Source organism: Mobula birostris, chromosome 16, assembly GCF_030028105.1.
Source record: "Mobula birostris isolate sMobBir1 chromosome 16, sMobBir1.hap1, whole genome shotgun sequence".
Classification (NCBI taxonomy): domain Eukaryota; kingdom Metazoa; phylum Chordata; class Chondrichthyes; order Myliobatiformes; family Myliobatidae; genus Mobula; species Mobula birostris.
In genome coordinates this window covers 8303702-8327462 of record NC_092385.1, presented here as the reverse complement: position 1 = coordinate 8327462, position 23761 = coordinate 8303702, and the positions used below count along the sequence as shown (strand labels likewise).

Genomic DNA, 23761 nt, shown 5'->3' with positions numbered 1-23761 from the left:
AGGCATCCGGTGGATTGTTTGGGGAGGTTATGCTCTCCTTCCGCTTCAGGTGGCCATGCCGTATCAAGTTACTGATTAAATTAGTGGGAGAGGTTGGGCAGGCTAGGACTTTTATCCTTGGAGTATAGGAAACTGAGGAGTGATATTAGACAGGTTTATAAAATCATGAGGAACATGGATGGTGTGAATACACTTAATCTCTTTCCCAGAGTTGGGAGATTGAGATCCTTTTGTGATTCTGGCAGAACGCTGTGCCTCAAATTCTGGTGATCAGGCCCCTTCTGTTCTATCAGCTGACTGAGAAATATCTTGCCAGTGAGAACATTCACTTAGTTGAAGTGAATTGATAATGAATGCAGCCTAACATTGCAATCAAGCAACTGGAAACGTGTACACCAGATATTTTGGTCAATGTGGGTGCCTTTAGATATCTTTCTTTGTTTCTTCTTCATGGCATTTGATGGATTTTAAGTATGCCTACTTTGAAGATGCTCCATTAAGGCTCATACTGCACTGCATAGTGCATAATCACACCAAACATAGTTGCATTGCTTATTGATAATAGGTGTTTCCCTGTGTATTACCAACAGAAGGAAGCCTTGAGATGCACAATAATATTGGGCCTGCACTCTTGTCTCCTAAGTTCCTCAACTGTATCAATAATAATATTGATTAATAATTATGTTCAAATTTCAGTATAGTGAAATATTCCACAGTACTCCCCCAAAAGACCTTCCAAACAAAAATTTAACCCTGCCTACATGAGAAGATTCTGCAATAGAAGTCAAGAGTCTTAAATATCCTGTTATGTACAAGACAATGAGGAAAAGAGCCATTTGCCCAACTAGTCTATTCTGGTGCCTGCTCTCCTCAAATGTACCCTCACTCCATGAGAGAAAGCATCTCATCTTTGTGGCTTCTAATATATCTTTCTGTTTCCTCTTTTCTAGTGTACTTGTCTCATTTTCTTTTAAAATCATCCAAGAAGCTTGCTACAGAAATCTTTTGGCAAATCCTACATTAGAACATTGAACATGTACAGCATAGTACACATCTTTTGGCCCATGACGTTGTGCTGAAACAGCTGAAAAGCAAATCAAATATACCCAGACACAACATCCATATCCCTCCATCTTCCTCACATCTATGTACCTCTCTAAATGCCTCTTAAAGGCCTCTAATGTATTTGCCTCTACCACCATACCAGGCATCCATGACTCTCCGTGTAAAAAAAAACTTACCTCTCACATCCCCCTTGAACCTACTCCCTGTCATCTTCAACGCATGCCCTCTGGTATGAGACACTTGCTTCTTGGTATTGATCCGTGGTGTAAAACCCCTGCTCCAAAAGTTCAACATAAACATGTGTACCTGTGACTCATGGAGCCATCAACAATTTCACTCTGGCCTTATCTTCCACCAAATACCATTCACACTTTTGGTCAGCACTGTGTGTTAATTATTGTCGTGTTGTCCGTGCTGTGCTTGTCCTTGCTTCGTCTAGGTTTCACATCAAGTGCAGCGTCCTATTACCGTCAGGTCCCTGTCTTAAAGATCTCACACGAGGAGGACTATGATGGTCTTACTGGTGAGTCTGCCTCACTTGTGTTCTGTGTCTCGTCTCTGGAGTGGTAATCTTTTTCAATGTAGCTTTGGGAAGGGCTTTTGGAATGCAGAATATACAGCAGCACAGAGAAGGTGAGCTTTCTTTCTGACCCATAAGCCATTCTAAAGTTCAAAGTAAATTTTATTGTCAGAGTACGTATATGTCACCACATACAACCCTGAGATTCTTTTTCCTGTGGGAATACTCAGCAAATTTATAGAAGAGTAACTATAACTGGATCAATGAAAGATCAATCAGAGTGCAGAAGATAACACACTGCACAAATGCAAATATAAATAAATAGCAATAAGTAACAAGAACATGAAGTAGCAAAATAAAGAGTCCTTAAAGTGAGATCATTGGTCGTAAGAACATCTCAATGGATGGGTAAGTGAATGTAGTTATCCCCTTTTGTTCAAGAGCCTGATGGTTGTCGGGCAGTAATTTTCTTGAACCTGGTGGATCAATTCCTGAGGCTCTTGTACTTTCTACCTGATAGCAGCAGCTAGAAAAGAGCTTGGCCTGGGTGGTGAGGATCTCTGAAGATCTTATGGATGCTGTGACAGCATTTCATGTAGATGTGCTCAATGGTTGGAAAGGCTTTACCATTCAAAAGCATTAGTGCTTCCATACCAGGCCGTGATGCAGTCAGTTAGTATACTCTCCACTACTTCTATAAGAGTTTGTTAATGTTTCTAAACTTACACAACTTGCCTTATGTTGCTGAGTATCCAATCTCATGGGAATTTTGCCTCATTGAGTTCATATTAAAAAATAGCATGGTATTAATACTGAATATTAACTGCTGAGTGAGTCGTTTTCAGTATGACCTCTATTGAAACGTACATTAGTACTCCATTCAAATTTAAAATGATTGTCCTGACCTGTCATTTTGCAGCCTCAATTTTAATCCCCTGGGCCATCTCCTTGCCTGTTACTGGTGTGCAGAATGATTAAAGTGAGATTTCCTTTCTGTTGCCACTGTTAATTCTGTAGGGAAGGAGCTCAAAGTGGTGGTAGATGGGAACGACCCGGACTATGAGCACTTCTACACCATAGGAAGCTATGAAGCACCTACAGACGACCATGGGATGGAGGAATTCCAAACTTCCGAAATGATGCGTATGTGCTCTCATCACCTTAACAACTAACTTCACTTTTCTGTAGAGAAGTCACGATTACGCAGACTTGCAGCTGGCAGTGGACTTTTCAACAAGGGCCTTCCTTCTGGGTGTCTCTTTGCATAATTGACTAAATTTCTTTAGCAGTCAGAAGATGCTGTCAAATGGAAGTTGAGTTTTCCAGCAATGAAGTGCCTGATCAGAATCAAAATAGTTTATTACTGACATATGTATATAAACACACACAGTGGATTCCGGTATATTGTGCCATTGGTTAATTGGGGTAGATGTTTATTTGGTACAACTGTTAAAGAACAAAAACTAATCAAGAGAATAGCCAGTATTTGGGATACTATGCCATTTAACTGGGGCAGGAGACAGTTTCTAACTACCGTCAGTCACACACACTGTGTGGCCATTAAATGCTACATCATGCTTAGAGCAAACAGTTTTTCAATAATGTCAGTTGATGCTTTTGTGTTCTAAAAGCAATGATTTTTGTCACTGATAGTTGACGAAAAATAAGCAGTAAAACAATTCAGAACTGCTTTGTTCACTGCAGTTTCAAACATTCAGGCTTGGAGATGCCAGAAATGGCCCAGAGTGAAAATGAAATTATTTCACTACTTCAACAAGTTAGGAACTACCATGAATTCGAAGGTACTGACAGTCATCTTAAAAGTTACAGAAAAAAAGTGAAGATTTGGAGGATGCAATCATCGACAGCATTGTAGGAAGGCAGTCTACATCTGCACTAGATGTCTGCGCTGATCTTATTCATTGCATACACTGGATGAATTCCTCCATCGATAACTATTAGGGACTAATACACAGTTTTATAGTACTGTGGTGCTATTGGTAATGTTCTAACTTGCTCTATATTTCATAATTTATTACTCAGTTTGTCTTTTTTATACCTTTTTAACTATTTCCATTAAGGACATGTATATAGGAAATATCAATCCTACAATAGCACCCTCACTCTAGAGGGGAAGAAAGAGCCAGTCCTTTGAATCCTTCCTTGGGAATGTTCCCAGGGCTCGTTCCTTGCAATGAAAGCTTGTCCCACTGGTGTAGTTGCTGGGGAATAACTGAAATCCTAGATTGACATTGACTTTACCATTTAAGTCATATCTGTTGCTCCCATCATACTGAACAGTAGCCGATGGCATTTACAGGCTCTCTAGTCTATTGTTCATTCACCTTATACCATTATCATTTTCATTTGCTTTGCATAACCATCCTTTCCATCCTTTTGCCTCTCCCATCTGCTAACCGTGTTCTTTCCTCATCAGAACCTTCCCAAATTGCTTGAAAAATGATTGAGAGCTTCTCTGGTTCCTCTTTATTTCAATATGATTATGCATGTGGGAAAAATGGAAGTTCAGATAATGAGGAATTTTCATATATTTATTTATATTTATTATATAATACACTTATATATTTATGTGGGATTTAATAATAAAAACAATCATTGGCACACTTAAAGAGAAGTTGGGTAAACTCATAATGGGGAAAAAGAATGAAAGGATTTTCTATTAGTGTCTAATGAAGAGAAGGAGGAAGAGGTATAAATGTCAGCATGGTCCAGAGGGGCTGAACTGCCTGATTTTGGTGGCAGACCCTGAATCTACTAGCCACTGTGGTGTTGGGAATGTGGCCTGTATTATTACGTTCAGTAGTTTGAAATCCTGAACTTGTACCTTCAGTTCAGTTGAAGGGAGCACTGACATGATTTGCCTTCCGTTGACAGGAGAGAAGGTAGACCCCACAGATCTGCCACAGCATGAAAGGTTGAGAAGAGACGCCTCCATACAAGGTAGGAACAGTTCAGTTGGCCAGTTCAGTCCTCCTCAAACCCAACTGTCATGCCAACTAGCAATGGACATGGACCATGGTCACAGCCGAAATTTACCATTCCCTTCCCTGACAGAACAGGACTTGAGAACGCAAACATCCCTGATTGAACGAACCAATGGGCTACACCCCAAGGGGTGAACTGATTGCCATCCATTTTAAGCCCTCGGGTCTCACTCCCACTGCCTTAAGGTGGATGAAAATAAGGAAAATGGGAAAATGAGATTCATGGAGACAAAGTAGTTCCACTGAACAATGGCTGGAATTTGGAATGCATTGCCTAAAGCGGTGCTGGGTTTAGATTTGAAAAACAAAATTTCCTTTATTAGTGACATGTACAAAGTAAATTTTATTATCAACGTACATATACATATACAATCCTGAATTTTAATTTCTTGTGTGCATACTCAACAAATCTATAGGATAGTAATTATAACAGAATCAATGAACGACTACCAACTAGGGCTTTCAGCCAGAGTGCAAAAACAACAAACTGTGCAAATACAAAAATAAGAAACAATTATATAAACAAATAAGCAATAAATATTGAGAAAATGAGGTGAAGAGTCCATGAAAGTGAGTCCACTGTTTGTGGAAACATTTCAATGATGGGGCAAGTGAAGTTGAGTGAAGTTATCCCCATTGGTTCAAGAGCCTGATGCTTGAGGGGTAATAATTGTTCCTAAGCCTGGTAATTGACAGTGAAATGCATTGTTTTGCTTCAACGACCAACACCGTCCAAGTATGTGTTGGGTGCACCCCAAGAAAGTTGGCATGCTTCTGGCGCCAATATAGCAGGTGCACAATTTACAGACCCTAACTGGTACGTCTTTGGAATGTAGGAGTTAACCAGTGCGCCCAGAGGAAAACCCACACAGTCAATCAGAGAACATACAGGTAGCAGCAGAAAGCAGAGTTGAACCCTCTAAAGTGGTGTGCTGACTGCTATGCTGCCATGCCACCCACAACAGCAACTATTAAAAGGAATTGGGAAGAAAAAAGGAAGAAAACTGGCTATAATTTGTTTACATTTTCAAGCAGCTGGCTCAGACTTTCAATGACTCAATTTTGGAGAGATTCCTTTATCTATGTAGAGTTACAGCACTGTAAAAGGCCCTTCTGGCACAATGAACCCATGCTACCCAATTACACACATGTGACCAACTAACCTACTCACCTGTACGTTTTTGGAATGTGGGAGAAAACCCAAACAGTCACAGGGAGAATGTATGAACTCTCTACAGGCAGCGACGGGAATTGAACCTAGGTCACCAGTGCTGTAAGGTGTTGCGCTAACCGCTACATTAACACGCTGCCCAGATTCAATTCCTGTTTGTCCTTGAGTAGAGAGCCACCTTCTCGAACTGGAGCAGCTTATATGCTGAAGGCACTCACGCAGGTGCTGCTGGGGTGAGGGTATTCTAGCTTTTAGACCAACGATGATGTATTTCCCAGCTAGAATGCCGTTCAACTTGGAGGGGAATCTGCAGGTGCTGCTGCTTCCATGAACCGCATGCTCCTTGGCCTGCCTTCTGGTGGAGTTTAAAGGTTCAATGAGATTCTCCTTCATTCTTCTGTCCCACAAGCACAGGCCCAGAGCTGTCAAACACTCCTTATGTGTTAACCCTTTCATTCCTGGAATCTTTCTTGTGAACCTCCTCTGGGCCCTCTCCAATGCCAGCACAACTTTTCTTAGGTAAAGGACCAAAACTGCTCACTATTCTCCAAGTGCAGCCTGAAATGCTTTATAAAGCCTCAGATCCTTGCTCTTATATTCCATTTGTCTTGAAATGAGTGCTAGCATTGCATTTGCTTTCCCTACCAATGTCTCTACCTGCAAGTTAACCTTTAGGGACTCACAAGTCCTTTCCACCTCTGATTTTTGAATTCCTCCCTGTTTAGAAAATGGTCTGCAACTTTATTCCTTCTACCAAAGTGCATGACCATACACTTTCTGACACTATTATCAAAGTACCATGTTCCTGCTCTAATCCTTGATTCCCTTAGGACCAGAGGGCACAGCCTCAGAACTGAAGAACATCTCTTTATAAGGGAGATGAGGAGGAATTTATTTCACCAGAGAGTGGTGAATCTATGGGACAGCTGTGGAGGCCAAGTCATTGAGTATATATAAGCCGAAGGTTCATAGGTTCTTGATTAGTAAGGTCATCAAAGGTTATGGGGAGAAGGCAGGGGAATGAGGTTGAGAGGAATAATAAATCAACCGTGTTGGAATGGCAGAGCAGTTAATAGGCCAAATGGCCTAATTCTTCTCCTATGTCGTATGATCTTATGATCTCCACCATGAATATAATGAACAACAAAGGTTAGAGAGTTGTTGGACCTATACTCATCCAGGTAAATGGTTGGGGGGCATGGTAGTATAGTGGTTAGCACAACACTTTACAGTACCAGTGACCTAGGTTCAATTCCTGCCACTGTCTGTAAGGAGTTTCTACGTTCTCCCTATGACTGCATGGGTTTCCTCCAGGTGCTCCAGTTTCCTCCCATAGTCCAAAGATGTACGAATTGATAGGTTAATTTGCCATTGTAAATCGTCTGGCAATTAGGCCAGGTTTAAATCAGGGGTCACCGGTCAGCAGGGCATGAAAGGCCAGAAGGGCCCACTCCGTGTTGTATCTCAATAAATAAAATAACTATCCCATAACGCTCCAGACATTTACGTAGTAGATGATGCAAAGGCTTTGGAGCATCAGAAGTCCCATGCTGCAGGATACCCAGCTCCCGACCTGCTCCGGTAGCCTCAGTAGTTATGTGGCTGGTCTAGTTAACTTCTTAGCAGGTGGTGAATCTTACCCCCCCACCACCCCCCAGGGTGTTAATGGAGAAGGGAGTTGCAGATGTAATTCCAGTGAATGTCAGGAAGTAGGTGGTCAAATTTTCTCTTGTCAGACGTGGGCCAAGGTTTTATCCTTGGATTGTAGGAACAATGTTATCATCACAGGTGATGGTGGAGACCAAGATAGAGTCCTTGATCCTCCAACTCTGGATTCATGATCAGGCTTCCGGATGTGCTGCATCACTCCATCAGACATCTCCATGCCACCTCACTGCCTCATGAATCACCTAACCTCCGCATGCTGCCTCTCAAACACAAAGGCGCTCACTAATTCTCAGCTCCACGTAGCATTTTGTTTTCACCATTTTTACATTCCTTTGGTTTAATCTCAACAATTGCCATTTGGGAGAGTATAGTCAGATAACAGAAGGTGTACTTCAGCAAAACAGGATTGGTCTTTACTCTGAGAGATGTCAGAGAATGAGGGAGCGACCTTGTAAAAAGGTTTAAAATTATGAGAGGCACAGATATGGTGAATGGTAACAGTCTTTTCCCCAGGCTTGGGGATCCAAAGGGCTGGCCAGTGGTGTAGTGGCATCAGCACTGGACCTCAAGGCAGATGGTCCTGAGTTTGAATCCAGCCAGGTCCCAACCTGGGCAGCAGCAGCATCTGCGCAGAAGAAAGGCCTGGCAATCTACTTCTGTATCTTGCCACAAAAACCCTATGGACAACTACACTATCCACAGGATCGCTATGAATCGACAATGACTTGACAGCACTCAACAACAAGGGGAGTCCAAAACTAGAGGGCATAGATGTTAGTGTGAGAAGGGGAGAGGCTTAAAAGGGACCTGAGGGACAACTTTTTTTTTTTTTTTTGCAGAGGTTGGTGTGTCTATGGAATGAGCTGCTTGAGGAAGTAGTTGAGGCAAGTTCCATAGAAGCTTGTGGATGGGAGAGGCCTGGAGGGATATTGGCCAAGCACAGGACATTGGGACTTGCTGAGTGGGCACTACAGTTGGTATAGGTTCATTGGACCATTGGACCTGTGGCTATATTAGGACTAGCTGAGTGGGCATTACAGTTGGTATAGATTCATTGGACCGTTGGACCTGTGGCTATATTGGGACTAGCTGAATGGGCATTACAGTTGGTATAGACTCATTGGACTGTTGGACCTGTAGCTATATTGCTCTGTGACTCTAACTCTTTAGAGGGAGAGGTGTAGCAAGGACAAAATAGAGGAAGACACAGTTGTATGAGATGAATTGCTGGTCTTTGGAGAGAGCAAGAAAGAGGAAATGTGTAGAGAGAGAGAGAAGTAATGATTGTTAGTAAAAACTCTAGTTGTATTTCCTTCTAACTCTTTGCACACACTTTACCTTAAGCAGACCCCTGCCTGCTTCCGCTGGATGAGGGAAATTGCTCCAAGTATACATTGCTTTGGTACCACCACAGGGAGAGTGGCCAGTGCCGTCCCTTCATCTACAGCGGCTGCAAAGGAAATGCCAACCGGTTCCAGACCCCAGAGGACTGCGAAGCCATCTGCAAGAACAAAGGTAAAGCTGAGCAAAAAATGAACTACTGGGGGAGCTCAGTGTGTCAGGCAGCGTCCATGAAGGAAATGGACAGTTAACATCACAGATTGAGACCCTTCACTTGGTAATGATACTGGTTTATTATTATCCCATGTACCAAGGTACGGTGAAAATCTTGTCTTGTATACTGTTCCTACAGATCAAAGTTCAAATCTCAAAGTAAATTTATTATCAAAGTACATATATGTCACCATATTCAACCCTGAGATTCATAATAGAATAATCATCATAATAGAATCAATGGAAAACCGTACCAAAAGGGTGTTCAACTAGTATGTAAAAGACACAAACTATGCAAATACAAAAAGAAAGAAATAATTATAATAAGACCATATGATATCATAAATAAATAAGCAATAAATACCAAAAACATGAGATGAAGACTCCTTGAAAGTGAGTCCATAGGTTGTGGGAACATTTCAGTGACAGGGCAAGTGAAGTTGAGTGAAGTTGTCCCCTTTGGTTCAGGAGCCCGATGATTGAAGGATAATAACTGCCTCTGAAGCTGGTGGTGTGAGATCTGAGACCTCCTGTACCACCTTCCCGATGGCAGAGGTGAGAGGAGAGCATGACCTGGGTGGTGCACGTCCCCAATAATGGATTCTGCTTTTCTGCGAAACCTCTCTGTGTAGATGTGCACAGTGGTGCGGAGGATTTTACCCGTGATGGACTGGGTCATACCCACTCATTTTTGTTGAATTTTCTGTTCAAGGGCATTGGTGTTTCCATACCAGGCTGTGATGCATCTAATCAACACAGTACTGTATATGCTCCACCACACATCCATTGGAGTTTGTCAAAGGTTTAGATGTCATGCCAAATCTTCACAAACTCTGAAGGAAGTAGATTCACTGTCATACTTTCTTTGTAATTGCACTTGCCCAGGGCAGGTCTTCTTAAACGATAACACTGAAGGATTTAAAGTTGCTGACCCTCTCCACCTTTGATTCTCCAGTCAGAGCTGACTCATAGACGTTGACTTCTTCCTCCTGAAGACAATAATCAGCTCTTGGTCTTGCTGACATCGAGTGAGAGGTGGTTGTGACACCACTCAGCCAGATTTTTCAATCTCCCTCCTATCTGCCGATTTGCCACCACCTTTGCTTCAGCCTATGTCAATCTTTACATTAAATCAAATCATTACACGTGAAATAGAATAATGTAATACAGACAGAAGTATAAAAGCTACAGAGAAGTGCATTGCAGTTTCTAATGGCAGTCCACTGTTCAGAATTAAAGGCAGCTGTTGGACCCTAGTCATTTTATAACTCAGAGGTTTGTAGGTCAAGAATGATGCATAGAATTTAGTGGTTACGGCTATTTTATTAAGTCATAGAGTCATAGAACACTACAGTACAGGAACAGGCCCTTCGGTCCATCAAGTACATGCCAAACCATTACTGCCTGGTCCCATTGACCTGCACCCAGATTGTAGATCTCCATACCTCTCCAAATGTACCTGTTCGAATTTCCCTTAAATGTTGATATCGACCCTGCGCTGGCAGATCATTCCACACTCACACCACCCCCGGAGTGAAGAAGTCCCCCCTCATGTTGCCCTTAAACATTTCACCTTTCACCCTTAACCCATGACCTCTAGCTCTAGTGTCACCCGACCTCAGTGGGAAAAGCCTGCTTGCATTTACCCTATCTATATCCCTCATAATTTTGTACACTTCTATCAAATCTCCAGGTACGCACACAGGGAGAGTGGCCAAGTGTTGCAAGAACAAAAGAATAAACAAAGAAATGTGAGAGAAGAAAGATTACATGGTTAAGGAGTTGATGTAGGAAGGAGGCATAAGATTTTTGGATCATTGGGCTCTCTTCCAGGGAAGGTGGGACCTGTACAGATAGGATGGTTTGTACCTGAACTGGAGGGGAACTAATATCCCAGCGGGTAGGTTTGTTAATGCTGCATGGTGGGGTTTAAACTAAGGTTGCAGGGGGACGGGAACCAGAATGCCAGAACAGTTAGTGGAGAGGTTGAGGCAGATGTTGGAAAGACCTCAGACAAAGTCCAGAATCAAAAGGTTGAACATGGTGCAACTAGGGTCCTGAGTGGCAAACATTTCAGTACAAGAACCATCATAGGAAAGACAGATGATAGTACTGAAGATGAGGTAGCTGGTTTACAAACAGAGGCAATGTGTAGTGAGGAGAGGCTGTTGATAGGGCAAAATTGAAGTCAACAGGATGAGTTGCAACATAGAAGATGGACAAAATCGAGAAGGATGAATACAGGACTGAAGGTGCTGTATTTGACTGCGTGCAGTACATGGAATAAGTTAAATTAATTTGTAGCACAGTTTCAGATTGGCACGTATGATGCTGTAAGCATCACTGAATCATGGCTGAGAGGTTATAGTTGGGAGCTTAATGTCCAAGGATACGCATTGTATTGAAAGGACACGCAGGAAGGCAGAGGGGGCAGAGTTGCTCTGTTGGCAAAAAATGAAATCAAATTATTAGAAAGAAGTGACATTGGGTCAGAAGGTGTTGAATCATTGTGGATAGAGCTAAGGAACTGAAAGGGTTAAAAGAACCTGACAGGAATTGTTTACAGATCCCCAAACAGTAGTAAGGATGTGGCCTACAAATTACAATGGGAGATAGAAAATGCATGCCAAAAGGGCAAAGTTACAATAGTCATGAGGGATTTCAATATTCAAGTAGATTGGATCAGGTCGGTGCTGGATTCCAGGAGGGGGAAATTTCTGGAGTGCCTACGAGAGATGGCTTTTTCGAGAAGCTCATGGCTGAGTCCACTAGAGGATCAGTTATTCTAGATTGGGTGTTGTGCAATGAACCAGAGTTGATTAAAGAGAAGATAAAAGAACCATTAGGGGACAGTGATCATAATATGATCAAATTCATCCTGAAATTTGAGGAGAAACTAAAGTCAAGTGTTTCATTATTACAGTGCAGTAAAGGGAATTGCAGAGGCATGAGTCAGGAGGTGGCCAGAATTGATTGGAAAAGGACAGGGGCAGGGATGACGGCAGAGCAGCAATGGTTGGAATTTCTGGAAGCAATTTGGAAAGCATAGGATATATACATCCCAAAGAGGAAAAAGTATTCTAAAGGCAAGATGACACAACTGTAGCTAACAAGAGAAGTCAAAGCCAATATAAAAGCCAAAGAGAGGGCATATAATAAAGCAAAAATTAGTGGGAAGTTAAAGGATTGGAAAGCTTTTAAAAACCAACAGAAGGCAACTAAAAAAAGTCAATAAGAAGCTAAAGATGGTATATGAAAGTAACCCAGCCGGGAATATTAAAGAGATACCAAAGGTTTCTTCAGCTACATAAAGTGTAAATGAGAGGCAAGAGTGGATATCAGACCGCTAGAAAACAATGCTGGAGAGGTAGTAATGGGGGACAAAGAAATGACATCAGTCTTCACTGTGGAAGACACTAGCAGAATGGTGGAAGTTCTAGGTGTCAGGGGTCATGAAATGTGTGAAATTACCATTACTAGAGAGAAGGTTAATGGGTAACTGAACAGTCTGAAGGTAGTTAAGTCCCCTGGACCAGATGGTGTACATCCCAGAGTTCTGAAAAAGGAGACTGATGAGAATGTGGAGGCATTAATAATTATCCTTCAGGAATCACTTGATTCTAGAATGGTTCTGGAAGACTGGAAAATTGCAAATGTCACCACGGAAGAAAGGTAACCATAAACAATTTAGTTTGTTCTCAGTTGCTGGGAAGATGTTGTAGTTGATTATTAAATATGAGGTCTCAGGGTATCGCAGGAAAAATTGTAGCATGGATAAAGCAGTGGCTGATTGGCTGGAGGCAAATAATGGTGACTAGTGGTGTTCCATGAGGTTTGTGTTGGGACCGATTCTTTTTATGTTCTCTGTCAATGATTTGGATGATGAAGTAGATGGCTTTGTTGCAAAGTTTGCAGATGATATTAAGATAGGTGGAGGAGCAGGTAGTTTTGAGGAAGTAGAGAGGATACAGAAGAATTTAGACAGATTAGGAGAACGGAAGAAGAAGTGGCATTTGGAATATGGTGTCGGGAACTATATGGTCATGCACTTTGGTAGAAGAAATGAAAGGGTTGATTATTTTCTAAATGGAGGGAAAAGAGAAAATACAAAAAAACCTGAGGTACAAAGGGATTTGCAGTCCTTGTGTAAGATTCCCTTAAGGTTAATTGGCAGGTTGAGTCCGTGGTGAGGAAGGCAAATGCGATGTTGGCATTCTTTTCAAGAGGTCTAGAATAAAAAAGCAAGGATGTAATGTTGAGACTTCATAAAGTACTGGTGAGGCCTCACCTGGAGTATCGTGAGCAGTTTTGGGCCTCTTATCATAGAAAGGATGTGCTGAAACAGTAAAGGGTTCAAAGGAGGTTCATGAAAATGATTTGAGGATTGAACGGCTTATCATAGGAAGAGCATTGATGGCTCTGGGCCATCACTAGAATTCAGAAGCATGACGGGGTGACCGATCGAATGGTGAAAGGCATTGATAGAATGGATGTGGAGAGGATGCTTCCTCTGATGGAAGACTCTAGACGACAGAGCCTCAGAATAGAGGGGCGTCCTTTTGGAATGGAGACGAGGAGGAATTTCTTTAGCCAGAGAATGGTGAATCTGTGGAATTCTTTGCCACAGACCACTGTGGAGGCTAAGTCTTTATGTATATTTAAGGCAGCGGTTGATAGATTCTTGACTGGTTCAGGGCATGAAGGATTACGGGGAGAAGGCAGGAGATTTGGGCTGAGAGGGAAAATGGATCAGCCGTGATGAAATGGCAGAGCAGATGGGCAAAATGGCCTAATTCTGCTCCTATATCTTATGGTCTTATATTCCAGTGATGACCATTGCTGTATAAAATAGCCAGATTCAAGTGGTATGACACCTACTATAGAAACATAAAGAAGCTTCTAAAAATAATACTACAATTACTGGAAAATTCACTGAACAATTTCACGTCAGGTGGCGGAGTGGAGATATTTCTCTAACAAAGGAAGTGTAAGGTGCTCCTTCCCTCTGCTAGCCTGCGAGTCACCCTTGGGCAAAGTGAGGCACCTGTTTAGCCTCCAGATCAGGATCACATGAAGCCACAGGAGCAGGTGGCAGATGGTCATATGAGAAGCTGGCGGATATCACAAGTCCTGGTTATGTGATGCCAGGCAGACAATCACTGAAGAGTATTGATTATGGCTGGGGTCACCCGTCATGTAAAGACACTGTCCAGGAGAAGGCAATAGTAAAAAAGTTTGCCAACAACAACTATGGTCATAGACCATGTTTGCTTACATCATACGACACATAATGATCATGATGAATTATACATGTACAGGTGATTATATAAAAATACAAGCAAGTATAGGAAAATTAAACTACAAGAAAAATAAAACTTCTACACTCAATTCAACAGGATTAAAGAAGCTTTAACATACCTTGACCTACCACTTACCCAAATAGAAACAGAGGTATCTTGGGGTCCACACCCACGGATCCCTCAAAGATTCCACCCAAGTTGATAGAGTGTTTAAGAAGGCTTATAATGTACTGCCCTTCATTAGTCAAGGGATTGAGTACAAGAGCCACAGCTCCAAAAACTCTGGTTACACCACACTAGAGATATTGGGTTTGGTTCTGGTCACCTCATTTTGAGAAGGATCTAGACGCTTTATAGAGGGTGCAGAGATTTACCAGGATGCTGCCTGGTTGAGAGGAAGAAGCCCTTCTGTTTGGGGCGAAGGAGGATCAGAAGTGACTTAATAGAGGTGTATAAGATAAGAGACATAGATAATTTCTCCCCCTATCCCTTCTGTCTGGCTTCTCTCTTGTCCCTTCCCTTCTCCTCATCTACCCATCACCTCCCTCTGGTGCCTCTCCTCCTTCCCTTTCTGTTGTGGCCTCTCCGATCAGCCATAAGACAATAAGGCATAGGAGCAGAATTAGACTATTTGCCCCCTCAGATCTGCTCCGCCATTCTATCATGGCTGATTTATTATCCCTCACAACCCAATTCTCGTGCCTTCTCCCCATAACTTTACTATCCCTTACTAATCAATAACCTCTGCTTTAAATATACCCAGTGATTTGACCTCCACAGACATCTGTGGGAATAAATTCCACAGATTCACCACCCTCTGGCTAAAGAAATTCCTCCTCATCTCTGTTCTACAAGGATGTCCTTCTATTCTGAGTCTGTGCCCTCTAGTCCTAGACTCACCCACTATAGGGAACATCCTTTCCACATCCACTCTGTCTAGGCTTCTCAATAATTGATAGATTTCTATGCGATCCCCCCCCCATTCTTCTAAACTCCAGTGAGTTAATCTTTACCACTTCCACCTATCATCTCCCAACTTCATGACCCCTCTCCTATCCACCTAGCCTCCCCCTCACCTGGTCTCACCTATTTCCTGCCAGCTTGTACGCCCTGCCCTCCCTCCAACCTTCTTATTCTGGCTTCTGCCCCTTCCTCTCCAGACCTGATGAAAGGTCTTGGTCTGAACCGTCAACTGTTTATACCCCTCCATCAATGCTGCCTGACTTGCTGATCTCCCCTGGCATTTTGTGTGTGCTGATGAATGAACTTTTGTACCGGACGCTAGTTGGGAGAATAAATGTTACCAAGGACAGAATGTATTTGCTCTTCTTCAAAGATGTTTCAGCAACCTTTCAAGTCACATCCTGCGCCTCCACAGACTGGCTGCTTTTAAATGCCATCTTGTACTCCTTCCCCTCCTCACTTCTTATTCTGGCTTCTGCCCCCTTCCTTTCCAGTCCTGATGGAGGGTCTCTGAAATGTCAACTGTTTGTTCCCCTTCATGGACCTGCTAAGTTCTCCATGCATTTTGTGTGCGTCGCTCTAGATTTCCAGCATCTGCAGAATCTCTTGTGTTCAACGTAACCTGTCGTTTTCCACAGTTGATCAACGCACGTAATAATCCCCCTCTCGTTCTTCTAAACTCCGGGAAGTGCAGTGCCAAAGCCATCAAACACTCGTTGTAGCTGTCCATATGACAATAAAATCACCTTGACCTCTTTGCCTTTAAATTGCCATCTGAGCTTTAATCAATCATTTGTTTTTAATTTCAAAAATGTGCTACTGATAACAAAATATCTGTACAAAAATGAACACAGTGTAAACTCTTCACATTGTTACTGCAATTGATGAATACATTCTATCGTATTAACACACATCTTTTTACATAGCACTAATGACATAAAGAGGGATTTGGATCTGGACTTGCCAATACAAGTGTCTTTTACCCATGTACTTGTACAAAGACACAGCCACTCGTCAAAGTGCATGTCTTTGCATCTGAGAGCAAGTTAAGTCATTAAACTACTGTAAAAAGTAACGATCTTTTCTTTTTGTATCAGCAGACCCAACAAAGCAAGAAGGAACCTGAGTGAAACAGGAAGAAGAGTCGAAACGATTCAAATTTTAATCTTAAGGAGTTTCGGAAGTGGGGCTAGGGGAACGGGGGGCCCCCTATTATAATTATTGAGCTTGGCAGTGGTTTTTTTAAAAAAAAAGATGGTGCTATATATTTTCACAGTTAAGATGAAGTTGTTATGAATAATTTTTGATAAAACAAATGCTGTTTTAATGGTTATATTTATCACAGTCTAATGCTGCTCTTAAACGTAGGGCAGATATGGAGAAAACGTAGTCAGGTTTACGGTTTGAAGCTTTTAGTGGTAATCTGAGAGATAGGCCCTTCAAAATGAGTGTTTTTTTTTACACCAGATGCAATCTCTGCTCTAACACATCTGCATTTGGGACATCAGGCAACCTGGTTGGTTAGACAATGAACTTTAACCTCTCTAATTGGGTCTTTCCTCATCTATCCACTAAATTCACCTCCCCTGCTCATAGGCAGTCTTAATTTGGCTCTCCCTCTGGGGAAGGGAAAAACCTGCACTGGTAAACTACCCCCTAATCTGGTAGGGAGAAACAGAAGGAGAATGTGTGTGTTGCTTCAAAATGGAGGGAGAATATATCCAAACTGAGAGCGTCTACTCTCTGAAAAGGTGTGAAGAGATGTTACAAACCCTCACATACTGCAATTAATGAGGGTAAATTTCACTGTAAATCTGTTTCTATGTGCAGTACTGCTCTGCAGTGAATCTTTCTGGAGAAGCTCACATCTCACTGCCACAAGGAGAGGTTATCTAGGCTAGGAAATGTGTGTCTCTGTCCATGACTTTACTCTGCAGATGTAAGATGTAGATCTAGTGAGGGATGGAGTGATCGATCCTTGACTGGTAGCGGTACAAAAGTCACAGTCTAAGTATAAGACCATCAGATATAGGAGCAGAATTAGGCCATTTGGCCCATCAAGTCCGCTCCACCATTTCATCATGGCTGATCCAATTTTCCCTCTCAGCCTCAATCTCCTGCCTTCTTCCTCTATCCCTTCATGCCCTGACCGATCAAGAATCTATCAACCTCTGCCTTAAATATACATAAAGACTTGGCCTCCGTAGCTGCCTGTGGCAACGAATTCCACAGATGCACCACTCTGTGCATATTGGCCAATATTCCCAAAATTGGTGACCAAGGATGAAGTCTCCATCGTACTTACTCCACTGATGAAACTCTCCATACTAGTGCCTTGGAAATTTCTTCTCCAATTATCAGCGAAGCTCATAACCACATCTCATTTATTTCCCATGCCCCTGCTCTAACCTCTTCTCAACTGGGACAGAACAAGGGAAAAAAATCTCCTTTGTCCTCACCGTGCACTCCACCAGACTCCTCAACCAACCAATCTTCAGGAAGATTCCACCACGAGACACATCTCCTCATCAGCTTCTCTTCTTTTGTCCCCTGTTCAGTTCTGACGAAGAGACTGTGACTGAAACATTGGCTCTGTTTCTCTTTCCTCAGATGAAGCCTGACCTGCTGCGTGTTCCCTGTTCTTTACGTTTTAATGATGCAGCTTGAAAGGGGGATGGGTGCAGGAAGGCCTAGGGACCGAATTCCTGAGATCACAGCTTTGTCCCTGATATCAACTGACCAATGTTACTAAAACTCATCTCCATTCCACTGCATCACTTGTTTCAAGGTGTTTTTGCCTCAGAATTAGGTATAAATAAAAGAATAATATCAATGGTTCCATTTAATATTAGGGAATGTATACAGTATACAACCTGACATCCATGAAACAGAAGAGAAACCCCAGAGAATGAATGACGGAAAAACATTTGCACCCCAAAGCCCCACTCCCCTCCCATGTGCAAGCATCAACCCTCCTCCTCCCCTCACCTGCCTCAGCAAAAACATCGGCCCCCCCACCACCACCCACCCACCATGCAAGCAATAGAAAAGCCCTGAAAGAGAGCTTGATCCATCGAAACCCGCTGTTCATCACATCAGTCTGACATCCACAAGCTGGCTCTCTCACTAATGAGGGAGAGAGAGGGGATATCAGTCCTACCACAGCAACATTGGAGACTAACAGCTCGCTGTTCGGATGTTGCGGTCTGCTGTGTCACTCTATTTTGACTTTCCCCGACTCGAGATCAGCAGCAAGATATGGAAGGGTTAAAAAAGAAAGCTCCAGATGAAGATTTACACTGATATAGTTATGATGGGATGTTCTGTCTCTCATTTGGTGCCATTTCTACCCCTAGTGGGTTGTCCATTCACTTCACTCGTTCACGGTCACCTTTGCCACTTTGAGCACTTACTGCAAATCACTTTCCTTCAGGTACCTTAAGGCTTTCACACACAAACATTGTGGAAGGCATCCAAAATTAGGTAAAACTTCTATGAACTGGAAGGAAAGATCTGGGTGTCTTGTGTAATATTTTAATTATAATTATAGTGAGTATCATTTTCAATCTTTCTGCTGAAAATATCAAGGTAAAAAAAAAACATTCAAAAGGTGCGAAAGTCTTGTTTGAAAGAGCTGGATGTCAGGTTTCCATGTTGTTATTTATTGTGCAGGATGGAAATGCTCGCATGATGTGGAATGAAAAGGTCACCAAAAACAGTGCTGACCATTCTTCCAAACTGTACCCTGCTTTACTCACCCCATGCACCCAACAGTGTTATTTTTTAAGGAACACTGACTGCAGTCAAAAATACAAGAGATTCTGTAGATGCTGGACATCTGTGTGGATCGCTCAAGTTTTCCGGCATCTGCAGAATCTCTCCTGTCTATGATTTGCTGCACCACTATAAAGTCTCTTTGAGATATGTCTATCCTAAGGAAGTTTAAATCTTCCCTTCGACAGGAGTTCAGTGAGGCCCACTCTCATTGCTTCCCCTGTGAGGTTACTGCTGCTCCCTGACTCTTCAACCATATTCTTCTTGTCCTTCCCCTACTCCAACTTCCAGCTTCTTTCCCTTTCCTTCACAGTCTTAAAATTCCCACTCCCATTCGACACATCTGTCCATGGCCGCCTCTACTGCCATGATAAGGCCAAACTCGGGTTGGAAGAGCAACACCTCATATTCTGTATGGAAAGCCTCTAACCTAATAGGATGAGCATCAATTTCTCCAATTTCTGATCATTTCTCCCCCTTCCCTCCTCTTCTTTTTTCCATTCCCCTCTTACCTCTTCTTTTCTCGTCACCTGCCCATCACCGCCCTCTGGTGTCCCCTCTTCCTTTTCTCCTGTGGTCCTCTGTCCTCTCCTATCAGATTTCTTCTACAGCCCTTTACATTTTCCACCCATTCCTTCCCAGTTTCTCATTTCATCCCCCATGGCCCAACCACCCTCCTCTTCCCTCACCTATCACCTGCCATCTTGTATTCCTTCCCCTCCTCCCACCTTCTTATTTTGTCATCTGCCCCCTTCCTTTCCTGGGCTAACAAATGGTCTTGGCCCGAAACGAAGACAGTCGATTCCCCTCGTCGATGCTACTTGACTGCAATACATTGTGGAAAATAGATCATAAAAGTAAATTAAGAAACCATGGGACCATTTACAATACATTAAACAAAACTTCACTCTATGCCCCCAGACCTGTCTGCAGGTTGGCGTCTTATCCAAGAACATTCTCTCTGCTCGTGCCAAATCCCTGTGTCTTTCGTGTCAAGTTCTGTCACTCTGTTTGATGCTGGCCAAATCATGAGCGGGAATGGCCAGCGCAAGGGGGCATAATGTTCTGGTGATTGGAGGGATGTCAGAGGTAGTCGGCTTGCAGAGAGAGTGGTGGGTATGTGAAAAGACCTGCCAGGGCAGGTGGTAGAATCAGACACTGTTCTGATACATTCTATGTTGTGGTTTCTGTGCCTTCCTTCAGGGAGAATATGTCTATGTGAATTTACAAGCTAATTAATGGACGGCCTTGTTTTGGACCTTTACACAATCCTGTTAGAGAAATGTCCCTTTAACATTCATTTTCTAGCTACAACCTCATTTTTCCCTTTTTGCCACCCACCCTCCCCCAATTTTCCTACATTTTAGGATTGTTGTTGCCCTCTCCCCATTAATCTATGTTCCAGGGCTGCTCACCTTCTTCCTTCCTGATCTCACTGATAAAATCAAGACCCTTTCTGTAGATGTTCTCCAATCTTCAGTCTCCCTGACCATGGCCTGTATGAACTTATCATTTGTTCCTTCCTTCCTTCTCTCCACGCTATTGTCCAACATTGATACAGTTGAACTGTTAGAATGTGCAACAGTACAGGTCCTTCAGCCCATAAAGTTGTGCTGACTTTTTATTCTACTTCCAGAATCAGTCTAATTGTTCCCTGCCCCGCCCATGTCCTCTAATTTTTCTTTCATCCATTTGCCTATCTGAGAGTCTCTTAAATGTCCCTAATATGTCTGCCTCTACTACCACTATTGGCAGCACGTTCCATGCACCCACCACTCCCTGTATAAAAATAACCTAACTCAGACACCCCTGCCCCTTTTTCTCCGATCACCTTAAAATTATACCTTGTCATTAGCCATTTCCGACATGGGAAAAAAGTCTCTGGCTGTCCACTCTATTTATGACTCTTATCATCCTATACACTACCAAATCATCTCTCATCCTCCCCCACTGCAGAGAAATTGTATCATTTTTTAATGCATGCATTTCTAAATGACAATAAATAAGGACTGAGTGTCCTCATAATCTAATCTAAAAGCCCTAGCTCACGCCACCTTTCTTCATAAAACATGCTCTCTAATCCAGGCAGCATCCTAGTAAATCTCCTCTGCACCCTCTCTAAAAGTTCTACCTTCTTCCCATAATAAGGTGACCAGAACTGAACACAATACTCCTTACACGTCAAAGATCATAATTGCTGCTTTGAGCCTTTGCTATTTAAGCAGGCTTCTCGGCCTCTCAGCTAATTCCCAAAAGTTTACAGTCCTTCCCCTCAAGAGATACTTTCGGAGCAGCAGTACAAAAGTAGAATGATTGAGTTCTTGTGTATTAATGAAAGAATAATTCTTGGGCCTAAAGGTTTGCCCAAATATCTTGTGATGCAGACAGTATTTCTTTGAAATATCCATCTCCAGATTCTGCAGAAATGCTAACCAGCTGAGTGAGTGAGTGAGTGTGTGTGTGTGTATATTATATAAATATATATTATAAAATTCAGCCACAGACCAAATTTGACAAATTAAAGACTGCATACCTCTATAATAATGGTGTTTTCTTACTTTCAAATGGTGTCTTTGCTTACTGATGGGAAACAAACATTTACCTCAACCTCAGTTCTGTCTAGCTTTAAACCCGTTCTCTACTTTACTTGATCGGACAAACATTGGGTATCAAATCAGAGACACCAAAATTAATTATACCTTGACACGCCTTCTACACATGGATGATTTGAAATTATACACTCCTTCATCAGCCATTAATTCAAATGGTGGAACTATTTTCAAAAGATGTAAGCATGAACTTTGGACTGGATATATGCAGAACATTAAACATACAGAAAGGTGCAATAGAGCTAATAGAATACAAAACAGAGCAACAGGATACAACACAACTGATGGATGAATATGAAACATGTCAGTATCTGGGATATCAACAAGCAAACAAATAGATCATAAATTCTTTTGACAGAATTTACTTCAGGATTAAGAAAATCTGCCAAACTGACCTCAACAGTAAAAGTATAACAAAGGCAATAAACACTTTTGCTATACCCATATCAGCGTATTCTTTTGGCATAATATCTTGGTCTGAAACTGATCTGGTAGATTTACAAAGGAAAAATCAGCACTGAAATTACAAATTTCAGAGAACACTACACTTAATGTGCTTAGATGAACACTACCTAGAACAGAAGGGGGAACGAGGAATAATGAACATCAAAAATCTACACAGCAGTCAGATACAAATTCTAAGGAAAGGTTTTCATCAACGAAAACAGGATTCAGCACTCCACCTGAGCGTATGCAATTCTGATGAGAAGTATACACCACTAAACGTAAATGAGAGCATAACCCAGAAAAATCACTATTGAAGAAAAAGTTAACCGATGGAAGAGCATAGCCCTCCATGGAAGACATCCTCACAATTTGAACAGACTAGATGTCAATAAAGAAGCGTTGGACGCCTGCCTCAGAGTTGGAGACTTCTTCCCAGAAACGGAAGGGTTCCTTGTGGCAGTACAGGACCAGGTAGTTAACACAAAAAATAGTCAAAATATATAATAAAAGTCCAGCAAATTCAAGATGATAAATGTAGAAAATGCCAAGAGAAGCTAGAAACAATCCAACATATTACAGGATTCTGCAGCAGTTTAACTCAATCTGATTACAATCGAGTGGCAAACATTATTCACCAAAATCTTGCTTTGAAATACAAACTCAAAAGAAACCATACCTTACTAAAAATACAGGGTCGATCCAATTTTAGAGTCAGAACTCCACAAATTATTTTACGACCAATCCATCATTACAGATAGGACACTCTGTAATAACCATCCGGATATACAGCATAAACAACTTACTTAATATATACAGCCATTTCAAAGACACATAACCTACTAAAATCAATAAGTGAAAAACACCAGAAATATGACGAGTTAAAAGAGGAAATTGAAAAACTCTGGATCATGAACGGGGTATATATTGTCCCGATAGTAATATCTACAACTGGTATCATCTCAAAGTTATTACACAATAACATTAAACAATTAGGGCTACACAGTAATATCTCTGTAAATCTTCAGAAAGCCACAATACTAAGCACCACTAGAATAGTCTGAAAGTTCCTAGCAATTGAGAAATGAGTGTGCTTGGCTATGTCTGAACCTCAGATTTTACCAGCTTGAACTGAGAACAAATATATAAAACACAATAAATATAAATACATAAGTTAGCTTATATACATAGATTATGTACATAACACACATATAACACTCAATAATTTGGAAAGTAAGAATTAAATCCACTAATGAATTATGCATAGGTAAGCAAAGTAAAGTACATAAATTAAATATTGTAAAGTACACAACGAATTATCTGGTGACACTTCGAATGCGATGTGGCAGGGAGTTCAGAAGCCTAATCAGCTGAGGAAAGAAACTGTTTCCCATCCTGACCATTCTTGTCTTTATGCATCAGAGTCTCATGTCTGATGGTAGAAAGTCAAAGAGGATGCTGGATGGATGGGTGGGATCCTTGACAATACCAAGGGCCCTGGATATGCAGTGATCCTGTTGAATTTTCCCAGTGGATGTTAGGGAGACCCCTACCATTCTCTCGGCCGTTCTCATAGTCCTTTGTTGGTATTTCTAGTCTGATGCTCTGCTGCTCCCAAACCAGATGGGGGAGATTCAACTTGTTGGGATGTTCTCAATAGTGCTCCTGTAAAATTCAGTTATGATGGA

The 23761-nt window shown here is 41.9% G+C and overlaps 1 protein-coding gene across 1 annotated transcript; it reads left to right on the top strand.

The window, feature by feature from the left end:
* The first annotated feature begins 1380 nt into the window (after nucleotides 1-1380).
* Nucleotides 1381-22005, top strand: LOC140211304 (uncharacterized). The gene is made up of 5 exons (XM_072281013.1): nucleotides 1381-1588; nucleotides 2603-2728; nucleotides 4481-4546; nucleotides 8774-8944; nucleotides 16344-22005. Exons 1-5 carry the CDS (start codon nucleotides 1381-1383, stop codon nucleotides 16370-16372), a joined length of 600 nt encoding a protein of 199 aa, XP_072137114.1. The 3' UTR covers nucleotides 16373-22005.
* Nucleotides 22006-23761: the final 1756 nt, after the last annotated feature.